At 45.7% G+C, this 25,000-nt stretch overlaps 1 protein-coding gene across 1 annotated transcript in view; it reads right to left on the bottom strand.

Moving 5' to 3' along the window:
- The window catches only part of LOC308382158 (adhesion G protein-coupled receptor L3), a gene marked incomplete at its 3' end in the record, with an annotated part of 168,860 nt that overhangs the window by 22,223 nt on the left and 121,637 nt on the right, over positions 1-25,000 (bottom strand). The window contains exons 13-16 of the mRNA XM_080859841.1: positions 18,596-18,805; positions 11,610-11,830; positions 3,860-3,926; positions 724-815 (exon numbers count right to left, since the gene is read on the bottom strand). Of these exons, the coding sequence (XP_080715967.1) occupies positions 724-815; positions 3,860-3,926; positions 11,610-11,830; positions 18,596-18,805 (590 nt within the window). The remainder of the gene's footprint in view (positions 1-723; positions 816-3,859; positions 3,927-11,609; positions 11,831-18,595; positions 18,806-25,000) is intronic.

Here is a 25,000-nt window from a genome sequence, read left to right as displayed (position 1 = left end):
GAGGCTGTTGATTCGGGGGGTGGGGGGTGGGGGGGGGGAGGAGGCCGGAAGAGGTTAATTTCCGCAGACGGTCTGCCGGCCTTTCATCTCGCACTTCAGATAATGACAACCGTTCTCAGGAATACCTGTTCTGTTTTAACCTTTGCCGACACAACCTTTACAAATAATGAGAAATATGAACCGCCGCGCTTCCCTCTCTCTCTGGGTAGGCTAGGATCCAATGCGGAGAGGAAAGGTCTCCGATAGCGCATACATGACCATTAAACATGGGGTCACGTACCACAGAAGAGGGTGAGGAATAAAAAGATATGGACATATACAAAGCAGTTGGCTATAATCCGGAAAGAGCGAGAGAGAGGGGGGGGGGGGGGGGGGGTAAGACAGTAAGCGAGAGAGGGAGAGAGAGAGGAAGATAGAAAAAGAGAGTGAGAGGGAAGGTAAGACAGAAAGCGAGAGAGGGATATGAGAAAGGAGGAGAGAGAGACAGAGAGTGAAGGAGGGAGAAAGAGAGAGACAGACATACTGTGGAAAACCTAAATCCTTATACAACTCTCAATGTTGTTAGTAAGTTGAGACAAAAGTGGTTTAGATCTTAGTAAAAGCTCTTACTTAATGTTGTTAATAAGTTGAGACAAAAGTGGTTTAGCTCTTAGTAAAAGCTCTTACTTAATGTTGTTAATAAGTTGAGAAAAAAGTGGTTTAGATCTTAGTAAAAGCTCTTACTTAATGTTGTCCAGGCAGCCGGAATCTGGTTTAAGGATCGCCGTGTGATGGAACATTTTGTAGAGCGCAATCCCAAGGAAGATCACATTCAACTGTAGAGAGAAAGAGAGATGAGGAGGAAAAGGGAAAAAAATGATTTAAACATCAAAAACGCTCACACTGCTGTCTTGTTAAAACCACCATGTCTGACACAGTAGTTTGATGTCGGTGTGCTAGGCAAAGGAATACTTTCGAAACAGGGTTAGAGGATATAGAGTTATCACACAATGGGCCATCATATTGAAATTCACTGTAGTCGTGGGTTACGCTGCACTGAGGCTGCTGTCTTTGTGACGGCTAGTAAGCTTACTCAACCTGAAAAAGACACTCGCAGCCGCCGTCTAAATGTCACTTTAATTACAAGATAATATGCAATATGGCGAGCACAGGTATTGAGAGGAGCTTCTCGTTTGCATGAAGAATGCACGCACACACTTACACAGGCACTCTCTCTCACACGTACACACACTCACTTACATGACACACACACACTAACTTGCACAGACACAAACACACACTCACACACACACATACACACCGACGAATACGAAACCGTGCATTAGGACTAAAGCCCATACAGTTTCCGAAACACTTTGAATTAAGGTCTGACAATGTGTTCATTAGTGTAGTCTCTGCCCACCTCCTCTCCCCCCCTGCCTCTCCAGAGCAGATCTATGAGGAAGACACTCACTACATGGAAGTGCGAGCCATCATTATGCAAAAAAAGGAACGCTGAAATAGATTCAACGGTGACAAGGGACTCGTAATTAAAATAAAAAAAGAAGGAAAGAAGGAAAGAAGGAAAGAAAGAAAGAAAGAAAGAGAGAAAGTAAAAACGAGGACGAGACCGTGGTATTTTCGTTTGAAGTGTGTGACTGTTATTCGAGGAGTCGGTGTGAACGTGGGCGCTAGCGTGTGCAGAAGTGTGTGACAAGGTACAGATTGAGACAGTGCCGCGGGAAGAAAAAGAGACAGAGAAGAAAAAAAAAAAGTGTGTGTGCTTTTTGTGCAAGCCACTGCGAGGAAGGCCGTGTGTTCACTGGAGTGTTTGTGTGTGTGTGTGTGTGTGTGTGTGTGTGTGTGTGTGTGTTCACGGGAGTGTGTGTGAATGTTGGGCATACGTCTGCATTTAGAGGTTTCAATGTGAATGTGAGGGAATTCATGACCATGATGGCATGTACTCATTAGCATCTATGTGTGTGTGTGTGTGTGTGTGTGTGTGTGTGTGTGTGTGTGTGTGAGTGTGTGTGAGAGAGAGAGAGGCAGGAAAGGCGTTTGTGTGTGCGTGTGTCCTCTGTGTGAATGTGTGTGTGTGTGTGTGTGTGTGTCTGCACATGTGTAACAATCAAAAAGAAGCACAAGCATGTGGCAGTGTGTGCGAGTGAGTGAGTGTGTGTGTGTGTGTGTGTGTGTGGGTGTGTGTGTGTGTACACGCACGTGTGGTCTTGGCGCACACACACACATTCAGATCCTGTCTTTCCTGCACAGAGAGCCGGGGCCGGGTGTTACAGTGGGGCCACAGCATCAATCATAATTGGGAGGCGGATCAGAGTGAAAGTGAACACTGAGCACAGTTCCTCTTCCTTCCCCTCTCTTCTTCTTCTCTTCTTCCTTCCTCCCTCCCCGTGTGTGTGTGTGTGTGTGTGTGTGTGTGTGTGTGTGTGTGTGTGTGTGTGTGTGTGTGTGTGTGTGTGTGTGTGTGTGTGTGTGTGTGTGTGTGTGTGTGTGTGTGTGTGTGTGTGTGTGTGTGTGCAGCTCTCCGGCGCTGGAGCGATGAGGCAGTTAAGAGGCTTGTTACATACCGGCAATGTCACTGTAGCATGGCGGATGGCTAGCAGCGCGCTCATGAACAATGCAAAGAGGGTGGTGGAGAGGAGGAGGAGGAGGAGGAGGAGGAGGAGGAGGAGGAGAATAAGGCCAGATCAGAGAGAGAGGGAGAGGGGGATAGAGAGAGATAGAGAAACAGATGGGTAGGTAGGTAGGTAGGTAGATAGATAGATAGATAGATAGATAGATAGATAGATAGATAGAAAAGGAGGGAGTGTAGGATCAAAGAAGGGTGAACAGTGATGAGGAGGCAACTAGATTGGCAAGGCAGAATTTGAAAAAAAAAACAAAAACAAATATAAAGTTAAAGTTAAAAAGCTATCTGATACACAGGGGGGAGGCGGGGGGGTTAGATAACGTGTCAGAGAAGTTGAGATGGGGAAGGTGAAGAAGACAAACATAGAGAAAAACTAAGGAATCATGACATGAAAACAGACAGACAGATAGATAGAGAGGGATTGAAAGAGAGAAGGAGTGACAGAGAGAGGGGATATACAGTATAAAGAAAGAAGTCGATGAAGCTATTCAATGAAAAGAGACAGAGAGAGAGTGAAAAACAGAGACATTAAAGATACAAGGTAGTTAGAGATTAAGAATGAATAAGAAATAGAAAGAAATAGACAGACAGATAGATAGACAGACAGATAGAGAGTGATTGAAAAAGAGCAAATGAGTGAGTGTGAGAGAGAGAGAAAAGTAATAACATAAACGGGTAGGCTAGATGTTAGAGCAAGAAAGACATTTGAGCAAAGTTTAAACAAGGTCTCTTCGTTAAGTGCTTCAAGCTGAATTATTCACAGAAGATCTGTGAATCTGGGAATAAGTAGCCTAGTCTATGAAGAAACAATACAGTGCTTCGCTTTGCCAGCAAGAACCTTAGAAAGAACAATATAGTTCTTTACTTGTTTACTTATTACTTTGCAAACACTGTAATTACAGGAAAAGGAAGAGAAGAAGAAGAAGAAGAAGAAGAAGAAGAAGAAGAAGAAGAAGAAGAAGAAGAAAAAAACAACAGATTGCAAGAGTGAGGGAAGAAAAAGAGGACAAGTGTGTACGAAGGAGGATATGGAGGGCAAAGTATGGAGAGAATAACAACAGCAGGAAAGAGATAGAGACAACACAAAAAACAGAAGTTCGAAAGGGAGAGAGGGATGGAGATAAAACGATAAGAGAGACGGGGGGGAAGAAAGGATGAAGAGAGAGAGAGAGGGGAGAGAGTGTGTCCCCTGGGTGACCAGGGGCATGGGGTTAATTGGCAAGGGACACTTACCATGATGATCAGGGTGGCAGGACCTATGAAGCTCCAGATGAAATAGGTGTCGAGACGCAACCAGCACCTGAAGGTAGAGAGAGAGAGAGAGAGAGGGAGAGAGAGAGAGAGAGAGAGAGAGAGAGAGAGAGAGAGAGAGAGAGAGAGAGACAGGGACACAGAGAGAAAGAGAGAGAGACAGAGACAGAAAGAGGGAGACAGAGAGAGAGAGAGAGAGAGAGAGAGAGAGAGAGAGAGAGAGAGAGAGAGAGAGAGAAAGGAAGGGAGGGAGAGAAAGAGTTGAGTCTGATGCGATCACCCTGTTTGTTCCTGGAAATAAAACACACATAGCTGAGAGGGAGTGATCCAGCATATCTGGCCTGCTGCTGCAGAGACATGCGAGACGCTTTGGCAAGGCCTCCCAGGGGAGTGGAGTGTGGCAAGTGTTTCCGTTTCAATCGCTGCCACCTCACCCCTGCCACAGATTTACACACACACACACACACACACACACACACACACACACACACACACACACACACCTGCCACAGATTTCCTCTGGGAGAGGCGGCGTTGGCGCTTGTGTGGATATTACTACGCAGAAATGGACCTACCTGTCTGCTACTATGTGACCACTGAGTGTATGGTGAGAGTAACGGGCATATGTGTGTGTGTGTGTGTGTGTGTGTGTGTGTGTGTGTGTGTGTGTGTGTGTGTGAATGTGTGTGGGGGGAGGGGTACTTTTGTGTGGAATATTAGCCACATCGGAAAAATAGGGCGCCAAAATGGAGCCTTGCCTTGGGGGACGTTTGGAAAAAGCGTCTTGTCACTACACTAGGTTATTTTGGTGGGCTTCGGGATGCGCTGGAGAATAGCTCCTCTGCCATCTCTGCGAGCCGATGCGGTCCTTGACGTGCGAGTTGTGTGTGGACGCCTCACGAGACCAAACATGAAGATGATTCATGACCTCTCCGTCTAAATTATTAATCATTTCATTTCCGCCACATTAGAAGGACCTCCATTTTAGGCCTCCCGATGGAAAAATTACAGTTCCTCCGTTCCTCTTGTCATTGGGGGGGAGGGGTAAAATTGAGGTGAAGGAGGATTAAGTTAATTTCACCGAGACAGGAGCAGTACTAAAACTGACAATAGTACAGCTGGCTATGAACCATGACTGTTGGACTTGGAAAGCAGCCATATAATATAATATAAAATTAATATAAATTGTTTAATATAAAATATTTTGGGTCAAGGCTACTACATGATCCCTGCAATGGGAGATTCTGAAGTGACATGGATGGAGATTTCATTCGGGAGGTACCACATGATATCTAGTCTCTACTAACAAACTGATTTCATTCGAGAGGTACCACATGATATCTAGTCTCTACTTACAAACTGATTTCATTCGGGAGGTTACACTTGATATCTAGTCTCTACTTACAAACTGATTTCATTCGGGAGGTACCACATGATATCTAGTCTCTACTAACAAACTGATTTCATTAGGGAGGTTACACTTGATATCTAGTCTCTACTTACAAACTGATTTCATTCGGGAGGTACCACATGATATCTAGTCTCTACTTACAAACTGATTTCATTCGGGAGGTACCACATGATATCTAGTCTCTACTAACAAACTGATTTCATTCGGGAGGTACTACATGATATCTAGTCTCTACTAACAAACTGATTTCATTCGGGAGGTACCACATGATATCTAGTCTCTACTAACAAACTGATTTCATTCGGGAGGTACCACATGATATCTAGTCTCTACTAACAAACTGATTTCATTCGGGAGGTACCACATGATATCTAGTCTCTACTAACAAACTGATTTCATTCGGGAGGTACCACATGATATCTAGTCTCTACTAACAAACTGATTTCATTCGGGAGGTACCACATGATATCTAGTCTCTACTAACAAACTGATTTCATTCGGGAGGTACCACATGATATCTAGTCTCTACTAACAAACTGATTTCATTAGGGAGGTACCACATGATATCTAGTCTCTACTGACAAACTGATTTCATTCGGGAGGTACCACATGATATCTAGTCTCTACTAACAAACTGATTTCATTCGGGAGGTACCACATGATATCTAGTCTCTACTAACAAACTGATTTCATTCGGGAGGTACCACATGATATCTAGTCTCTACTTACAAACTGATTTCATTCGGGAGGTACCACATGATATCTAGTCTCTACTTACAAACTGATTTAATTCGGGAGGTACCACATGATATCTAGTCTCTACTAACAAACTGATTTCATTATGGAGGTTACACACGATATCTAGTCACTACTATCAAACTGTGATGTTCAGAATAACAACCCACATGCCAGACGGGATGTAGCACTGTAGCATCAACAGATAAGACGACACAAAACATTCCATTATAAACCGACACACTCACTCACGTGCACGGGAACTGGCACACAGACACACACACACACACACACACACACACACACACACACTCAGATCATTAAAGTGCTTCTGTTTCTCACATCTATATATACAGTAAACACACACACACACATACACACACACACTCATGACAGTACTTTCGTTTACTCACATCTATATACATAGTAAACACACACACACACAGTATATAACCCATGATCATTCGTTCCACATTCATCCCCGGCCCTCTCCATATCCCCACAGTCTCTAGTGAAGGAGTGATGGGACGCTCTGGTGCTTATGACGGAGTTTCTGCTTCCTGTAAGAGCACATCTATTTCTGCTCATGTGACAGGCTGCATAAGACCATTCTGCTCAGAAGAGCGAGAGAAAGAGAGAGAGAGACAGAATGAGAGAGAGAGAGAGAGAGAAAAAAAGAGAAAGCAGAAAAGAAAGAGCAGAGATAAAGTGCAAAAGAGATGGAGAGGGATAGAGAGATCAGGAAGTGTGTGTGAAAAAGGCAGGGAGCAGGAGAGAGACAGAGACAGACAGGGAGAGAGAGAGAGAGAGAAACAGAGAGAGAGATAGGGGGAGATACAGAGAGAAATAGGGAGAGAGAGAGCGAGAGAGAGAGAGAGAGAGGGTGAAAGAGAGAGAGGGGGGGGAGAGAGACAGAGAGAGGGTGAAAGAGACTGAGAGGGAGAGGGGGAGAGAGAGGGTGAAAGAGACTGAGAGAGAGAAGGGGAGAGAGAGGAGGAAAGAGACTGAGAGAGAGAGGGGGAGAGAGAGGAGGAAAGAGACAGAGAGAGAGACAGAGACAGAGAGATTTTTCTGACTGCAACACGAGGCAGGGTCTGGCTTTGTCTCTGCAGAAGCTATATTCCTAGTGTGGTGATGCTGCCGAGATGACGCTGATACCCACTGGTGTGACACATCCCTTCAAGCCAAAGGAAGAAGTGACACATCCCTTTAAGTCAAAGGGAGAACATTCCAGAGGGAGCTTTATAACAAGCCTGGCACCGACACTCCAACACACACACACACACAACAAACACACACATCCACACGCACATGCACACACATACACGAAGACACACTCTCCTCACACTCTCTAATGAGAAAGTCACTCATGAGCAGACATTCCTCTCTCTTTTACAGACTGATTTGGCGCTAGCGTGTTAAGGAAGCGTAGCGCTTTATTTCCACAGGCCTCCCTCTGATGTATATCCTGCCTGCCGGAGACGACGCTTGTTGTTTTCAGCAAGCTCTGACACACTGCGTCATGACACTCCACCCCCAAGACACAGCATGGGTATAGACAACAGATGAATATATATATATTAAATATATATAAAATATCATCCTTTAGTGTCTTTACATGACCGTGTTGACGTCATGACGCTTCATCCCCAAGACACAGCATGGGTATAGACAACAGATGAATATATATTAAATATATATAAAATATCATCCTTTAGTCTCTTAACATGACCGTGCTGATGTCATGATGCTCAACCCCCAAGACACAGCGTTGGTACAGACAACAGATGAATACATCCTCCTGCTTTGATCCTTTAGTCTCTTTACATGACCGTGTTGACTACATAGACAAGACCCCACCGTCCTGAAGGCACACAGACTGCTGAATTAGCGCTAAGGGCTGGAGCACACATGAGCCAAGCTATGGCTATATCTATATAAACTAAGCTAAGCTATATCTCCAGTGTTGGCTATTGTGATGAATGCTATGGCTATATCTATATAAACTAAGCTAAGCTATATCTCCAGTGTTGGCTATTGTGATGAATGCTATGGCTATATCTATATAAACTAAGCTAAGCTATATCTCCAGTGTTGGCTATTGTGATGAATGCTATGGCTATATCTATATAAACTAAGCTAAGCTATATCTCCAGTGTTGGCTATTGTGATGAATGCTATGGCTATATCTATATAAACCAAGCTAAGCTATATCTCCAGTGTTGGCTATTGTGATGAATGCTATGGCTATATCTATATAAACTAAGCTAAGCTATATCTCCAGTGTTGGCTATTGTGATGAATGCTATGGCTATATCTATATAAACTAAGCTAAGCTATATCTCCAGTGTATACTATAGTGATGATCACTCCATGGTGTGGAACATGTGCTCTCATGATCCCCATGGAGACCCCCATGAGCAGCAGCTCCTCTCGCTTCTCTCGGGTCCACGTGGAACCCGACACTTTGTGGTTCCGGCTTTTATTGTTTTCCACTTAAACCAGCAAAGGCTACACGATGTTCCTGTATGTGTGTCACACTCCATCTCTCCACACACACACACACACACACACACACACACACACACACACACACACACACACACACACACACACACACACACACACACACACACACACACACACACAGACACACACACACACAGACACACACACACACACACCTCCAGCCTCCCTCCTGTAATTGTTCTTCTGCTGGCTGGCGCCATTTTAATTATTCACATGATGCTGTGCTTCGCCACTGGCAGCTATCACCTCATCCATCACTGAGAGCTATGGCCTCTCTGCTCCCAGGTTTCCCGTCTAATGCACGTTTTAAGAGAGGGTGGGGTGGTGTGTGTGTGTGTGTGTGTGTGTGTATGTGTGTGTGTGTGTGTGTGTGTGTGTCTCAGTGTATGTGTCCGTGTGTGTGTGTGTGTTTGAAGGGATGTGGGTCTCTGTGTGTGTGTGTGTGTGTGTGTGTGTGTGTGTGTGCCTGTGTGTGTGTGTGTGTGTGTGTGTGTGTGTGTGTGTGTGTGTGTGTGTGTGTGTGTGAAGGGATGTGGGTCTCTGTGTGTGTGTGTGTGTGTGTGTGTGTGCCTGTGAGTGTGTGTTTATGTGTGTGTGAAGGGATGTGGGTATGTGTGTGTGTGTGTGTGTGTGTGTGTGTGTGTGTCTGTGTGTGTGTGTGTGTGTCTGTGTGTGTGAGTGTGTGTCCCTGACATGCATGATAAACATCTTGTGCGGTGAACTGCTGATGCTGGTTTTCATTATTTCCCGATTCGGCGCAGATTTACACCTGCGGGTTGCGTAGCTCTTCTTCGGCGCGTTCAACAGTACTTAGAGTGGGAGAGCTCGGGGGTTGGGGAAGAGGGGCTGAGGGAAGCAGAGGAACCAATGATTATTCCTCAAGTGCTTTTCCATGCCAGTATTAGAATGCATACTAATTGTTGTGCTTCTCTCTCTCTCTCTCTCTCTCGCTCTCTCTCTCTCTGTTTTTTGGTCTGCCTCACACAAACAGTCCCTATTTGTCCAATTCTGCTCACACACACACACACACACACACACACACACACACGCACACACATGCACACACACACACACACACACACACACACACACACACACACACACACACACAATAATACAAACAGACACACACACACACACACAGAGCCACACAAACTCTCTCACTCTCTCTCTCTCTCTCTCTTTCACTTTCACTTCTTTTTTCTTTTTTCTCTCTCTCTCTCTCTGAATCTCTAGATCACTGTGTTTCTCGATGCAGGGCATCCCAGCGTTTCCATCTTTGGAGGTGAATTAGGCAATTAACTGAAATCGCTCGGTGCACAGCTTGTTATAGATCGTGTAAAGTGGGGGGGCTGTGACTGTCGAGTGTTTAGTATGCAGCGAGCATCGCCGCCATGCTTTTCACAGGATTGGATTAGTCTTCAGTTCAATAGCTTCTTGAGATGTTCCATGGATGCTTTCTAAGGGTAACAGGCTTAACAACCACCATCGGGGGAACTCGGTTCTCGGTTCCAGGAGAAAGGGAACTAAGGAGGAGCACTGCACGTCTGCACAGAGATGGTGCGGAGTATAGAAAATCAACACCGAAAGACTTTGAGAAGAATAAAGAAAGTTTTCCGCGCACACCAGATTCACTCATTAGCGCCGAGGTCCAAAACAAACACTATGGCAGGCGTGAGGCGGCCAGACGAGCGAATGAGCAATTAGGCCGAGCACTAACACACAAACTGTCCGGCAAGATGGAGAGGGGCCTTCTCTCCAGAACATATTTCAAACCATACTGCACCGCATATGCCTCCTGAACTGGGTCCGTGGTGAAGGGCAGGGGGGGGTGTGGTGGGGTTGGGGGGGGGGGGGGACAGGGTGCTCCAGCACTGGGGAAAAATATGGCTTTTGTTTAACCGCGTAAAAAAAAAGACACAGAGTGTTTCTCAGCAGGGCCGCCGCTAACTGCTGCCAGGTGGGCGACTTGAAGCGAGACCAAAAAATCGACGCGAAAAAGATTAATGCAGCATATTCATAAACAATTACGTGAAAACATAATGGCTTGCATGCATGGAGTCTGGGTCTGGGTCAAGAGAGACTTTGGAACACAGACGCAACTATCCAAAGATGGAGGGGGGGGGGGGGAGGGGGGGGCGATGCAATCTGAAACATATGTTGATAAAGCAATGATAAAAATCTTGGCGTGCTGCGACCCCTTCTTGAGACATTACATATTTTGTGAGGTTGCGATTACTGTACCCTTTCCAAGGACTTTTCCCCCCAAATATGAGACGGAAAAACCACAGCGAGAGAGACAGAGACATAAATATACAGAGACCCTGGCAGGCGACGATTCACAATAAAAGAATTGTCTACGAACATAATGGATGGATTCATTTGTCAAAGCTTCAGTGTGACCTGTGTTTTCACAAGACACTCGAACTTAAACTCAACATGAGGCTCTGAAAACTTCCAGGATCGTTTAACAACAATCAGCCGTTCTTTCTTTCTCTCTAAATGACAAATTGACGAGTGCACTCAAACAAATGATCTTCACTGGCAAATCCCGCTGATGACACTCACGGAGATGTAAGCAACTGCAGATACACAGTTGATGACAATCACACAGCTTGGGTACTAAGCTAAACTACAAGCTAAGCTCATTTACACCTCACCTAAATACCACACAGGTTTTTTAGCAGCAAGTTAATGTTATTACAAGCGTACATCATTAGGACCAAATGGCTATAGCATAAGAGCTTGGAGTAACATAGTTTGCGCTATTGTATATTTTCCCTCTACAAAACAGGATATTTATATACATTTACCAATTACACAACTATTATGATACATTCACAGCCCAGTGATGTAAACAGCCCAGTGATATAGGTGCGTAATTATAAATAATAATAATAAAGTGCTTTATAGTTCATTATGGATGAGTTATTGATTGCATAGATATTGAAGGATAAGTTATTGATTAATGGCAGTAAACGCATAAACATCCCCAACAGCCCAGAGGCCTGTATCAGCGGGCAGATCTGATTGGTTATTATCTAGGCAGATACTCACACTCGGTCAGTCCCGTAGCTACGGTAGTCCACGGCGGCAGAGACGGCGACGATGAGCGCGGGCACGCCGTAGCCCACCATGTAGTAGTAGCGGCGGCGCGAGTGCTCACTCTCGAACACCTCCACCAGCATGACGTAGAGCTGCACGCCCTCCAGGAACATCCAGGTGAACGCCGCCAGGAAGAAGAAGTGCAGCAGCGCCGCGAACACCGCACAGGCGATCTAGAGAGGAAGAGAGAGGAAGAACATCATCATCATCATCATCATCATCATCACGTGTTATTGCAATCACAGCACAGGCGATCTAGAGAGGAAGAACATCATCATCATCATCATTAGTTATTGCAATCACAGCACAGGCGATCTACACAGGAGGAGAGGAAGAGCATCATCATCATCACAAGTTATTGCAAACAATGCGCCGGCAATCTACACAGGAGGAGAGGAAGATCGTCATCATTGCTGTCATCTTCATCATCATCAACATCATCATCGTCATCACTAGTTATTGCAAACACTACACAGGCAATCTGCACAGGTGGAAAGGAAGATGAGGTCATCATCATCTTCATCACTAGTAATTGCAAACACCGTACAGGCAATGTTTACAGAGAGAGAGAGGAAGAGGCTATCATCATCATCATCCTCATCAGCACTTATGTTATTACATGAGGTATGGGGAGGGAGAAACAGAATGAGGTCTTCCCCCTCCTCCTCCTCCCCCTCCTCATCCACTTCTTTATCATTATCATCACTACTATCACCATCACTGCCATTCAATTGGACAATAGACAATCTATGGAAGAGTGGAACTGTCATCGTCGTCATCAAAGGCGTTGAGCAGCAGTAGCAGCAGGTAAGACAGTTTGACAGTACCGAGCTTCTTCTGTCTAGGTTCATGATTGAAGAGGTGGTCCGGAGCGGACACTAACTACAGTGATACTCCGTTTTTCTACCGAGTACCAATGTCGTGCTTTCAATCATCTAACCCATGCCGTCATCTGTTCCTTCGACTCAATACCCTCATCCATCATCAGTGCACAGACACCACCTCTTCGCTTCACTCCGCAGCAGTTTGCAGTGACTATCCCCCCGTGAGTGCACGGGGAGGAGAAGGAACAGAGTCAGAACGGACGTGACACAGGAAATCAGAAAAGCAATACTGCAGCACCCCTGAAGACAATATGAAAGAAAAAAAAAATGCCAAGACACTTCCATAATTCACAACCTGTCACGTCATGCCAAAGAGTATCATTTAGGAAATGTCAGGAGGAAAATGGTTTCGGGGCGGCAGCTTTTTTGCTTCCACTTCATCGTGTAATTAAGCACCATCATTATTGTCATCATTATCATCATTACCGCCATTATGTGATCAGAAAAAAAACGCCAAAAAAATAAAAAACAGAAAGAAATCAGAGGATGTGTTCTGTGCTAATATGTCTGAATATGCAACACTGCAGGTTGATGTTATAACTTGCGTATGCATTTTAGTAATGCAGACACGGCATATAGGGCAGCGTAATCAGATGGCCTTAGATAAAGCATAATCACTGTTACCCTCTTATGTAGCACGTTCTCATCGGAGCCAACGTGGCATGCCGAACATGACATTTATAACTACATTATATTATATTAGAATAATAATATAATACTATATTATATTAATAATATATTATGAATTATAACTTACAATGAAAACAGAGGAGGGGATAGCGAGTGAGGAATGCTCACAAGTTCACTAATTGATATCGGGAAAAGGGGTTTATTCGGACCACTTAATGAAGTGATGAACTAGCTAATGGGGAAACTCGTGATGGATTCCACTATTATTTCCCCCCACGAGCCTGAGAGTATATGTTGCCTCACATTTCAATCGCTAATTATTTTTGTCCAATTTCAGCGGATTTAATTCCATGTACACACCACCAGGAATTAAGTGGATATTATTTTTCATCGTGTAGGAACACCAGCATGCTCATTCCACTTAAGACCAATCTCTCGACTTCAGCCATCGGCAACAACTGCAGTCTCTCCCTCTCCCTCTCCCACTCTATCTCTCTCCCTCTCTCTCTCTCCTTCTCTCTCGCTCTCCCTCTCCCACTCTATCTCTCTCCCTCCTTCTCTCTCTCCCTCTCCCTCTCCCTCTCTCTCGCTCTCCTTCTCTCTCTCTCTCTCTCCCTTTTCCTCTCTCTCTCTCCCTTTCTCTCTCGTTATCTCCCTTTCCCTCTCTCTCTCTTTCTCCCTCCCTCCCTTCCACTCTACCTCTCCCTCTCTCTCTTTCTCCCTCTCCCACTCTATCTCTCTCCCTCTCTCTCTCTCTCTCCTTCTCTCTCAACTTCCCTCTCCCTCTCCCACTCTATCTCTCTCCCTCCTTCTCTCTCCTTCTCTCTCGCTCTCCTTCTCTCTCTCTCTCCCTTTCCCTCTCTCTATCTCCCGTTCCCTCTCGTTATCTCCCTTTCCCTTTCCCTCCCTCCCTCCCTCCCTCCCTACCTCTCCCTCCCTCTCTCTTTCTCCCTCTCCCTCTCTCTCTCAAAGTTACTCTCCAGCAATCATTAATATTGTTATTATTGGCTCTATGGTACAGGGTTTGGAGTCTTTCCCCCCCTCCCCACTCAACCTCGTTAAATTGGTTCAATTAATCAACTTTAGGGTTCAGCGTTCGGCCTCTATGGCCACGGAGTGAGCAATCTTTAAACTGCCCACTGATTGGATCCCCCGCTGTTGCGCTATGAAAGGGCAGGGCACAGGACCTTTTTGGAGCCTTTCTGCTGAGTGAACTGACGTCACGTGTTTTTACCACAAAGCAGCGTGAGACTACACACAAAATCAATTAATTTCCCTTAAAGTCCCCCGTGCTTCGAGGAATATCTTGAAAGGGTGCAGTAGACCAACTTGGTGTCTTAGAATATCAATTTATAGTGGGTGAGATTTCACACTAAACTGAATCAGTGAAAAATGTTAGTCATGTGAAAAATCTTGAGTCTGTAAGCCTTGTAGACCATAACGTATTGCCAGTCTGCCTGATATATTTACCTTGAAGAGACAACTATTGATCAACAGATAGAAAGTAATGGCAGAACAACAGGAGTCTACATTTTGTGATCAAAACAAAAGGTGTTTTGTTAGTTTGTTCTGAAATAAAAATCAAATATCATTCCACCCAGCCAAGTATTTTCCTAACTGGGGCACCAAGGCCACACACCACATTATGCTGGTGACAACTGTTCAGCTACAGTCAAATGGAAGGTTGGCTGGCTCAACTGTAAAGAGACCAAATCCTTGGGCGGCTGCACAACTCGGGGCTTATTGATCGCTAAAGTCTGATCATCCCACCCATTTAGAGATCTGTGCACTGCAGGGGAATAGCCAGGGGCAGAGGGCTGTGTGTGAGTGTGTTTGTGTGTGTGTTTGTGTGTGCAGATAGACTCACAAAGAGGGAGGGATAGGGAGAAAAACACAGAAAGGGAGGGAAGAAAAGAAAGAGAGAGAGAGGGAGGGAGGGAGGAAGAGAGGTAGAGAGAGAGAGGGAGAGTGTGTGCAGTGCGTGGGTGTGTGTGTGTGTGTGTGTGTGTGATGATACAAAGGCACACAAAGAGAGGGAGGGAGAATGAGAGAGAGCGAGGGCAGTGTGTGTGTAGGGGAGTGTGTCTGTAGGGAGAAAGAGACAGAGTGCATAGGGTATGTGTGTGACAGAGACACAGAACGGAAGAGTGTTAATGCTCTTCACCTGAGATATTTGAGCTCTGATTATCGAATATACCAACACTGCCTTCCACAGTTCAATATGTATTTATTGAAAGCTAGTTCACTTATCCTATTAGTATCTAGAATTAATCAATTTACAGGAGCATTTTAGTCCAGTACTCTTAGTACTGGCTTTCTCAGTACCATAGTTACTTAGCGACTGATAGTTCTGTCTCATGATCATGTACTTTAAGGACGTAAGACTGGCTAGCTGTTGGCTAGCATGCTACATACATTTCATACTGCCCACCCCAAACAGACTGGGGGCGATATATATAACTACATTTATGCACCCATACCTCCTCTAACCTTCACAGAAGTAACCAAAACGTTTTTCCAAGCTGGCCCAGAGGCTGAGAGCTGCATGTGAAATGAAAACATTTAAGGGTCATAGTTCATAGGTCAAAGGTAATTTCAAAGGTCTTTCCACTCTCTCTCCTCCATCAGTCAGACACAGCTGTTGTTAACTCGGAATCACGACGAGTTAACCTGAACCGCGGGGCTGAATCAGCAAGTCAACTAGCCCTTGAACCAGTGTCGATTTTTTTAAGTCCCCGACCCAGCTCCTCAATTTCTTTTCCTTGATGCATTTTCGAGTGCCTCTAAACGGCCCGGCATTAACAGAATCTCGGCGGGCGATAAAGATGAAGGGTTATTTGTTCTCCGCAGAAGAAGGCTCGTCCCACGTTAGATCGTCGTCTGTAGTCAGCATAAAGAAATTATAACAGCCTAATGGTGGGAGCGGAGCCCAAACACTGTCTGGCTTGATGTATGAGATGACGGAGATCATTGTCTCTGCGATAAGAGGCGTTAGGAAACGGCGAGGGAGACGGAGAGGGTGGGGGTGAATAAATAATGGTGAAAGAGTCTTTGTATTGTACTCCAACAGATTGCTGTGTGTTTATAGGTGGATCACAATGGCAATTCACAGGGCCATTGGAGGCTATTTAAAAGACGGCAGGAGACAATCAGAGGCCTGTAGCTCCGCAATCCACTTCATGTCAATGAGATGGCAACACACACACACACACACAAGCACAGTGTCACAAACACACACACACGCACACACACACACACACACACACACAATCACACACACACACACACAGTCACTCCTGCACACACACATTCACGATCACACACACCAGCCGCGGTGCGTAGCATTGAGGAGTGGACGCCCCCTGCAGCCGTGGGGCTCTTGCCCAGTGCTAAATTGCTTTCTCTGAGCCAAGCCCGGCCGCTCTTCGGGAGATGAGAGGTGGGTTTATTTTGAACTGAATGCCAGGTGACAGCCGGCTTTGACTCACCATGAGAGAGAGAGGGAGGGCAGGAGTGGTACAAGTATCTCTCCACTGTCAGAGATATCAAAGCAGAGACAGATCCTCACGTATATACACACACACACACACACACACACACACACACACACACACACAGATCCTCACATACAGACTGAGTGACCACAGTCTGGCCATAGAGAAAGGCAGACTCACAGCTATGGTCACTCAAAGAGCAAAGGGTATGGGGTCATTGAAAAGACAGAGGTGCCCTTTCCTCTACACTGTAATAAGTATATGCTCCAAAGACATCAGTACTTTCCTCTACACTGTAATAAGTTCATGCTCCAAAGACATCAGTACTTTCTTCTACACTTTAATAAGTATATACTCCAAAAACATCAGTACCTTCTTCTACACTGTGATAGGTCACGTCAGTACTTTGACATCTTCAGCAAATGTACCCCAAATTCCACTACACTGGAAGAGCAGGAGAAACTTGCAATGCTTTTGGGAGAGGATACCAGCTGATTGGTAGCAACTTATGAGGCTTCAACTCCACAGCTTAACAAACAGCATCAGCAATCCCCTGCCAACACCTCTGCCCTCAACTCACACCATCTCTGCTGTTCGTTTTCTTTCTTTTGAATATGGTCATGAGCAAAGTTAAATTTACATATTTGTGTGTATTTATGTGTGTGTGAGTGTGTGTGTGTTTTTAACCACACACATACGTACATGTTCTGTGATTCAGTATTTTCTATGTTTTGAGGTTTTCTACGCTTCTATGTTTCCCATTCATGCCAATAAAGCATATTGAACTGAACTGAATTCAGAGAAAGAGAGAGCGAGAGAGAGAGAGAGCGAGAGAGAAAGAGAGAGAGAGAGAGATGAGGGTTGGAGCGAGGGAGACAGAGAGGAAGAAATAGGGAGAGAGCTGCAGGGGGACAGAGAGAGGGGGGGGGCAGGGTGGAAGAGAGATGGAGACAGTGGAAGAGAGAGAGAGAGAGAGAGAGAGAGAGAGAGAGAGAGAGAGAGAGAGAGAGAGAGAGAGAAAGAGAGAGAGGCGAAAAAACCCAGTGAGAGAAATGGAGGGGTCAACGCACAGGTCAGGTTCCCGCTGTCTATTCCGGAGCTTGATTTTCCCCCTCATTATTCTCCAGTGTCTACCTGATGCACCCCGATGCACTCAGTGCTCACGGCAGAAGCCACTGAAGGATTGCCGGCTCCCATCTAAAACATTTACTACTTTTCCTTTTAACTTTAGTCTTAAACCCGACACCTGTCATGATGTTGCTACACTAAGCCATGTGAAGGGGTTTATCTGAAAAGACAGAAGAGAAGAACACAACGCCAGTTTGCCCTCTACACAACCAGCTTTTACAGTAATATTAGAAGACCAGTGTTTACATACTGAGCCATGTGACGTGAAAAAACACCGGCTAAACCTGCTGCACGTTTTAATCATACTATCGATCATAGTACTGATAGATTAGCGCAGCAACAGAGTGGAAGGAAGGGCTCAGCAGAAAGATCTAGAAGCAAACTTCAAAATCTTGAAGAATAGGATATTTACTGTAATATGCACATCATTCCCAAAAACTTTATACTGGAGACACACTGGTCCTTGCTGGTCCTTGCTTACCTGTAATTATGCCATCAAAAACACAAAAAATATCCTGGACCTCATTTCGTACAGATGAAAAGTGACATGCATTTGGCGCTCCATGCTCGACTTGGTATAGTTACACCATAACAAGCGCTACGCAACCCTCAGACGTAGCCGAAGCACCATGCTAACCAATAGATTTAGTGCACGTACCCGCACCATGTTAACCAATGGGGTTAGTGCACGTAGGGGCACCATGTTAACCAATAGGATAAAAGCATATCTGGGCACCATGTTAACCAATAGGATAAGAGCACGTATGGACACCATGTTAACCAATAGGATAAGAGCACGTACCGGCTGGTCTGCGCGGTTGATGCCCACGAGGAACAGGGACTCGGCGATGAAGAGGCTGATGCAGAGGTTCTTGTGGATGGTGTTGCGGTCGCTCTGCAGGCCTCGGAAGAAGCAGAAGGTGAAGATGCAGATGAGCAGGCAGACCAGCGACAGCAGGATGCCCACCCATGTGATCACGTCCAGCAGCAGGTCATGGACAGGGTCCGCATTCTGGAGAGGGGAGGAGAGAGAGAGATTTGTTATGTATGTTATGGAGGCTTGGTGCATATGTTGTATGTTGTGTGTGTGTGTGTTTGTGTGTGTGTGTGTGTGTGTGTGTGTGTGTGTGTGAGGAGTGGGGAGGGGGTATTTGACTTTGAATATATTCAGTGCTGTATATGTTGATACCACACAGTCATGTCAGTAGAGAGAGAGAGAGAGAGAGAGAGAGCAGGGACAGAAGAGAGAGAGAGAGAGATCAGGGAGAGGAGAGAGAGAGAGATCAGGGGGAGGAGAGAGAGAGAGAGAGAGAGAAAAGAGGAGTAGTAATGTTTCCGCTCCACAGTCCTAATGCTTTTTCAGGAGCTGAGGACAAAACCAAATAACAGGAAATTGGCTGATTGCTATTGTGTCCTAACAAGCCAGGCCTGTGTAATTTGGGCCCATTCACTATTTTAAAGGGAGGTTAGCTGTGAGCAATGTTCGTATTATGAATGAAGGACAAATCTCAAAAGCTTTCCCGCACACAACAGTGTAGATTGAGTGCGAGTGTGTGTATGTGTGTGTGTGTGTGTGTGTCTGTTTGTGTGTGTGTGTGTGAATGTGTGTGTGAGGGTTGAGTGAAGCCCTTCAGAACTATACAGATCACAACCGCTGAAAAAGACTTTGAGGTCTTTTGCCATCGTAATGCAATTACACTGTGCCCCAGTGTTGCAGTAATAGTCCAATTTATCACATTTAGAACAGCTGGATCGCTGATGCCGGGCTCTTCAATCGTAGCCCCTGGTGCAAACACACACACCGCTGTTTTGTTGCTATACTGACTGATATGGAATATATAAATAGCGCCAGAGAAATGTGTTTTTGCCCAGACCTCAATCAAGTATCTTGGCCACATACGTCGTTTCTAGTGAAGGAGTCAAAACAGAACCAGACAAAATAGCCGCTGTTAAAACTTGGCCCGACTAACTTAAAAAGAACTCATATGCATATACATAAAAATGCAATATGTTCGTGTATCCATATAGTATATATACTGATGCTGCATGTATATATATTATATATATTATTATCAGAATCACTGTATTTGTGCTTAACATTATGGAGAATGTCTAACCAAACAGTGGGTGTAGTGCATGAGGCGTACGGAGTCATTAAATCCCATCTAGTGCCTACACCACTCTAAAACAGATGGATGTTTGCCTGAGTCACTAAAACGTTATCGCCTCCCAGTTCCTAAACAATATTGCAGCAAGACTAAGTTTTTACAGTTGCTTTTCATCAACGGGTCGGGTTTTCTGCGATAAAAAAAAAAACAACAACAAAAAATCTGCCGCCACAGCTAGTTTCGGCCTCTAAAGAGTCGCCCACAGCCAGTAAACAGGAGTATTTATATGGCCTAAGCTAGAGGGGACTCCTACGGAGGCCATTAGTGGGAATATATAGGGAGGGATGCATAATCAACGGCACACAGAGTCTGGAATGGTCTCCATGCGACCACACTGCACGTTTTCAAACCGACCTCTTGTGTTCGTGAGTGACGGACACAAGAAACCGAGGAATATATGTTGTTTGTGTCTATGACGTTGCTTAGTAAGGTTACCCAAGTAACGGTGTTTGCTTGAGAGGCAGAGTGTAAATTTAGCATGCTTCTTCGCTGACTGCATGAATCTCTTGTTTACAAGCAAATACCCGGCAGAGGAGAAGAGAAGATTAAGTGGGAAAAAAAGCTAAATAATTACGTAAACAGAAAGCAGAAAAGACCTAAATATGAATGGAAAAAAATGGAAAAAAAACCTGACAACGATTCTTTCCATAGATTAAAGGTTTTATCCTGCAGGGCAAGAGTTTAGCCTGGCTAAAAGTGCTGTGGGAGAAATAGAAAATAGAAAAAGAGAGAAACAAACAAAAAGCAATTACTACAGTATCTCAGCAACGTCTGTTTGCAGCTAGTTCAGAGATGTCCGTCAAGGCAGTGCAGATTGAAAGCGCCTGATCTATGACACCACATATTTAGTCATCCGAGCGAGAGGATGAGAGCGAATAATTAGCTCTGCCTCAAGCTTCGCCAATTAGGATACAGAGAGAGAAAGAGAGATAGAGTGATGAAGAGAGAGAGAGGGATAGAGAGAGACAGAGAGATAGAGAGAGACAGAAACCCACTGATTGATTAGACGCAACACAAAAATACTTTGAGCAGCACGGAATGCAAATTATTTTCCCAGCAGAGGCATCCGTGGCGTCCCAGTGGACGGACGTTACTGGCATGGGGGGATGGTAGTCTGTGACTAACTGGGAATATATACTGCACTCCCAGTGGAGCTCCGTGCCGGGCTGAGTGGAACGCGGCATTTCGAAAACATCTGCTTTGCCTGGTTGCTAATCAAGGCAAGAAAATCAGGTGACGAGAAGAACGGTGTAATGTCTGTTAACGCGAAACGGCCACGCGACAGGGCTCTCAAAGTGCGAGAGCGGCGGAGGCTCATATATTTGACATGCCGGATGGGGCGTATGGTACGCTCTCGAGATACGGAGGGACATAATTAACTGACAAAGTAGTGACGGGAGGTGTTTCATCTCGGCTGACAGAACAAAACGAAAGTTTTTGCCGAGTGGGCCTGTTCGTCGCTCCCGCGCTTACGCGTCAGTCCTTGCAGATGATGCACACGGCAAATATTTGGCTAAGGGCAAAAATATAGCAACAACGGGAGGGGGGGGGGGGGCATGAGGGGCCATAGTTGTATATCTTCAGCAGATACGGAGAAGAAGCTCTAAATCAATGGTTGGACGGAGTCAGCAGAATTCGCAGGAAGGGCAAGGCTAGAGCAGGCAGACGCTCTCACACACTGACACACACACACACTGACATACACACACACACACACACACACACACACTGACATACACACACACACACACACACACACACACACACACACTGACACACACACACACACACACTGACATACACACACACACACACACACACACACACTGAAACACACACACACACACACACACACACACACACACACACACACACGCTCTACACAAGAGCAAGCAGATGTCTCTGGGATTAGCTGCATATAAGCACTGCTCACACTGGGGAGAAATCCATGACTTCAACACAAAATCTGTTAGAGTCTCCTGAACAGTCAAACCCAGCCTTAATTTCCGTGTCCAAAACAGTAGAGCACAGTACATAGGTTCACTGACAGCTACTGACACCCTACCAATAGGCCAAATCCTATTTTGGCTTTCCTAAAGCTCACATACAATGCCTTGAAATTAATTGTTGCAAGGAAAGGTGTGTCTCTCCCTTCATCAGTGCCTTAACTTGATCAGAGCCTTTTAGTCATTACACTAATGCAAATGTCTTTCTTTCTGAAGATTTGTATCTCCCTGCCAGCTAGTGTTTTTTCATAAAGTGGCGTTAAATAAGCCACTGCAAGGAAAGGTGTGTCTCTCCCTTCACCAGTGCCTTAACTTGATCAGAGCCTTTTAGTCATTACACTAATGCAAATGTCTTTCTTTCTGAAGATTTGTATCTCCCTGCCAGCTAGTGTCTGTGTTTTCCTAAAGTGGCGTTAAATAAGCCACTAGAAGGAAAGGACTGCCCCTAACCTTCTGCAGAACACTTCACAGTACTAGGTTTTAGTCGGTTTAATAGTTTATTTTTATTTCTCATTATATTACAGGAAGTGTTTATTTCCCTGCAAGCGATGGTCCACTGCCCTGTGGCAGGACTGTGTTGCCAGCCCTGCCTTACGCTGAACAAGATGTTCTGCTGTTGTTTTGGCGTCGGGTTCTGCTGAGGAGTGGATCGGAGATGTGGTTAGGCGAGGCGAGGCGTGGCGTGGTGTGGTGTGGCGAGTCCAATCTATCAGCCTCTAGCCTCGGGGCCAAGTGGAGCTTAGCGTTTGGCGCTTGCTTGATGGATCTACTGCTGTGAGCTCCCCCACTGCTTTGCACGGGCAGAGGCTGTGGGGTCTCGCTGTGTGTGTGTGTGTGTATAACTGTGTGTGTGTGTGTGTGTGTGTGTGCGTGAGTGTGTCTGTGTGGTGTGAGAGAGAGAGAGTGTGTATGTGGGTGTGCATGAGTGTGTCTGTGTGAGAGAGAGAGCGAGAGAGAGTGTGTGAGTGTGTGTGTGTGTGTGCATGTGCTAGTGTGTGTGTGTGTGTGGAGAGCGTGGGAGGTGAAGAGGAAGGGGGGCTGGATGATTGCCGGGGCACCTCCAACCATGACCCCCCTAGAAGACACGGATGTCAGGCCCGTGGGGGGTGCTGTGGGTGGGGGTGCTGTGGGTTGGGGGTGCTGTGGGGGTGCACGGATCAGGGGCCTCGGTAGTGCGGGGCGCTCGGCCCAACTTCTCCTCGCTCCACCAGCTTTTTCCAAAGCGGTGGGCCGGAATTTGCTGGGAAATTCACTCTCCGTGTCCGGGGCGCACAGGAGGGAGGGAAATAAATAAATAACTACACACACACACACAACAAAGTGGACATGTTACTTACAAGACTCGCACACACACATACACACACACACACACACACACACAAACACACACACACACACACACACACACACACACACAAACATGTTACTTACAAGACTCGCACACACACACACACACACACACTCATAGATACCCAGATACACACACACACACCACACACACACACACACACACACACACACACAAACACTCTCATAGATACCCAGACACACACACATGCTACACAGTGTTTCAATTTCAACCAGATGCTTTCTGAGATTGAATCCATTTCTTGGTGTCTAATCCAGGACCTGGGTAGGTCCACGCCTAGCATCTAGCGCTAACAACACAAAACAGCTGCCACCTCCCCAATCACACACACTACCTCCACACACACACACAAACACTCACACACACATTACTGATGCCAGTCATTCGATAACAAGCCTTCCGGATCAGCAGGCAATGTACACTGATAGATACCCCCTACCCAGACTCCATCCTGTAGACTCCACAGATCCACTCTGCTTATGCCTGGCTATAGCACAGCAGGGTATATCACTACCTACTTTGTAATACTTTTGGCATTTGGTTATAATATGCTTATTTATTATAATAATACTTACATTAATATATATACCTACATTAAAAATGTTATTTCATATTGTTTTATGAAATTAATTTATTAATACGTATTATTACATTTTTGTCATTGCTGTATTTACTGTCTTTTTTTTCTAATGATTTGTAAATATTTTAAGATTAACCTACCGACTCCACAGATAGGATTTCTGGGATCTGGCCCAAACCAAGGCCATATCGGGCCCAAACCCAGGCCATATCTGGGCCAAATCCAGGCCACAACTAGGCCAAATGCAGACCACAACTAGGACAAATCCAGGCTGCATCCATACCAGAGGAGTTTGCCTATCCGGATCTCTAGGTGTCCATGTAGCGTGTGTCTCTGGCAGAAGGGAGACGGCGTTGTGCTCGGGAGCAGCCGCACAAAAGAGACGCTTGGTGCAGCACTTTTTCTGTAGCTGACCCCATACGCTCTCTCACACACACACACACACACACACACACACACACACACACACACACACACACACACACACACACACACACACACACACACACACACACACACACACACACACACACAGACACACACACACGCTCCCTCCCCATTAGGAACAACTGGAACAAGTGGCTGGAGCTCAGAAAAAGGAAACAAGGCTATATAAACCCTATGGAAAGTATTTTCTTTATAGATCCTAACTGTACACAAAACACAAAGCCAAACTGCCACGAGGGGCAAACATGTTCATGAAGCATACACACACGCACACGCAAACGCACACGCACACGCACGCGCACACACACACAAATCAAACAGTCAGACCATCCAAACCCACACACTAACATCATTACCTTACAAACCACTGTGTTTGGGCACCGTTCACCAAAGGGTCCATTCTTTGAGAATGGGGGTGTAGGGCAAGGCAAGGCAGCGAGCATCCTCCCCCCCCCCCCCCCCCCCCCCCCCCACCCCTTCCCCCACACACAGACATTCAAACTCTGGCCTGTCACCTTGCTGTAGCCGGCGGATCTATGAGAATTGATGAGCCTGCGGGGTTCTGAGGAGAGGCCTGGCAGGGAGAGCATGAATCACCTCCCCAGGCCTCATCCATCACCTGGCAGAGGTGAAAGGC

Source organism: Sprattus sprattus (genome assembly GCF_963457725.1).
Source record: "Sprattus sprattus genome assembly, chromosome: 21".
Classification (NCBI taxonomy): domain Eukaryota; kingdom Metazoa; phylum Chordata; class Actinopteri; order Clupeiformes; family Clupeidae; genus Sprattus; species Sprattus sprattus.
The sequence above is the reverse complement of the archived record's forward strand: the minus strand, read 5'-3'. Positions and strand labels throughout refer to the sequence as shown.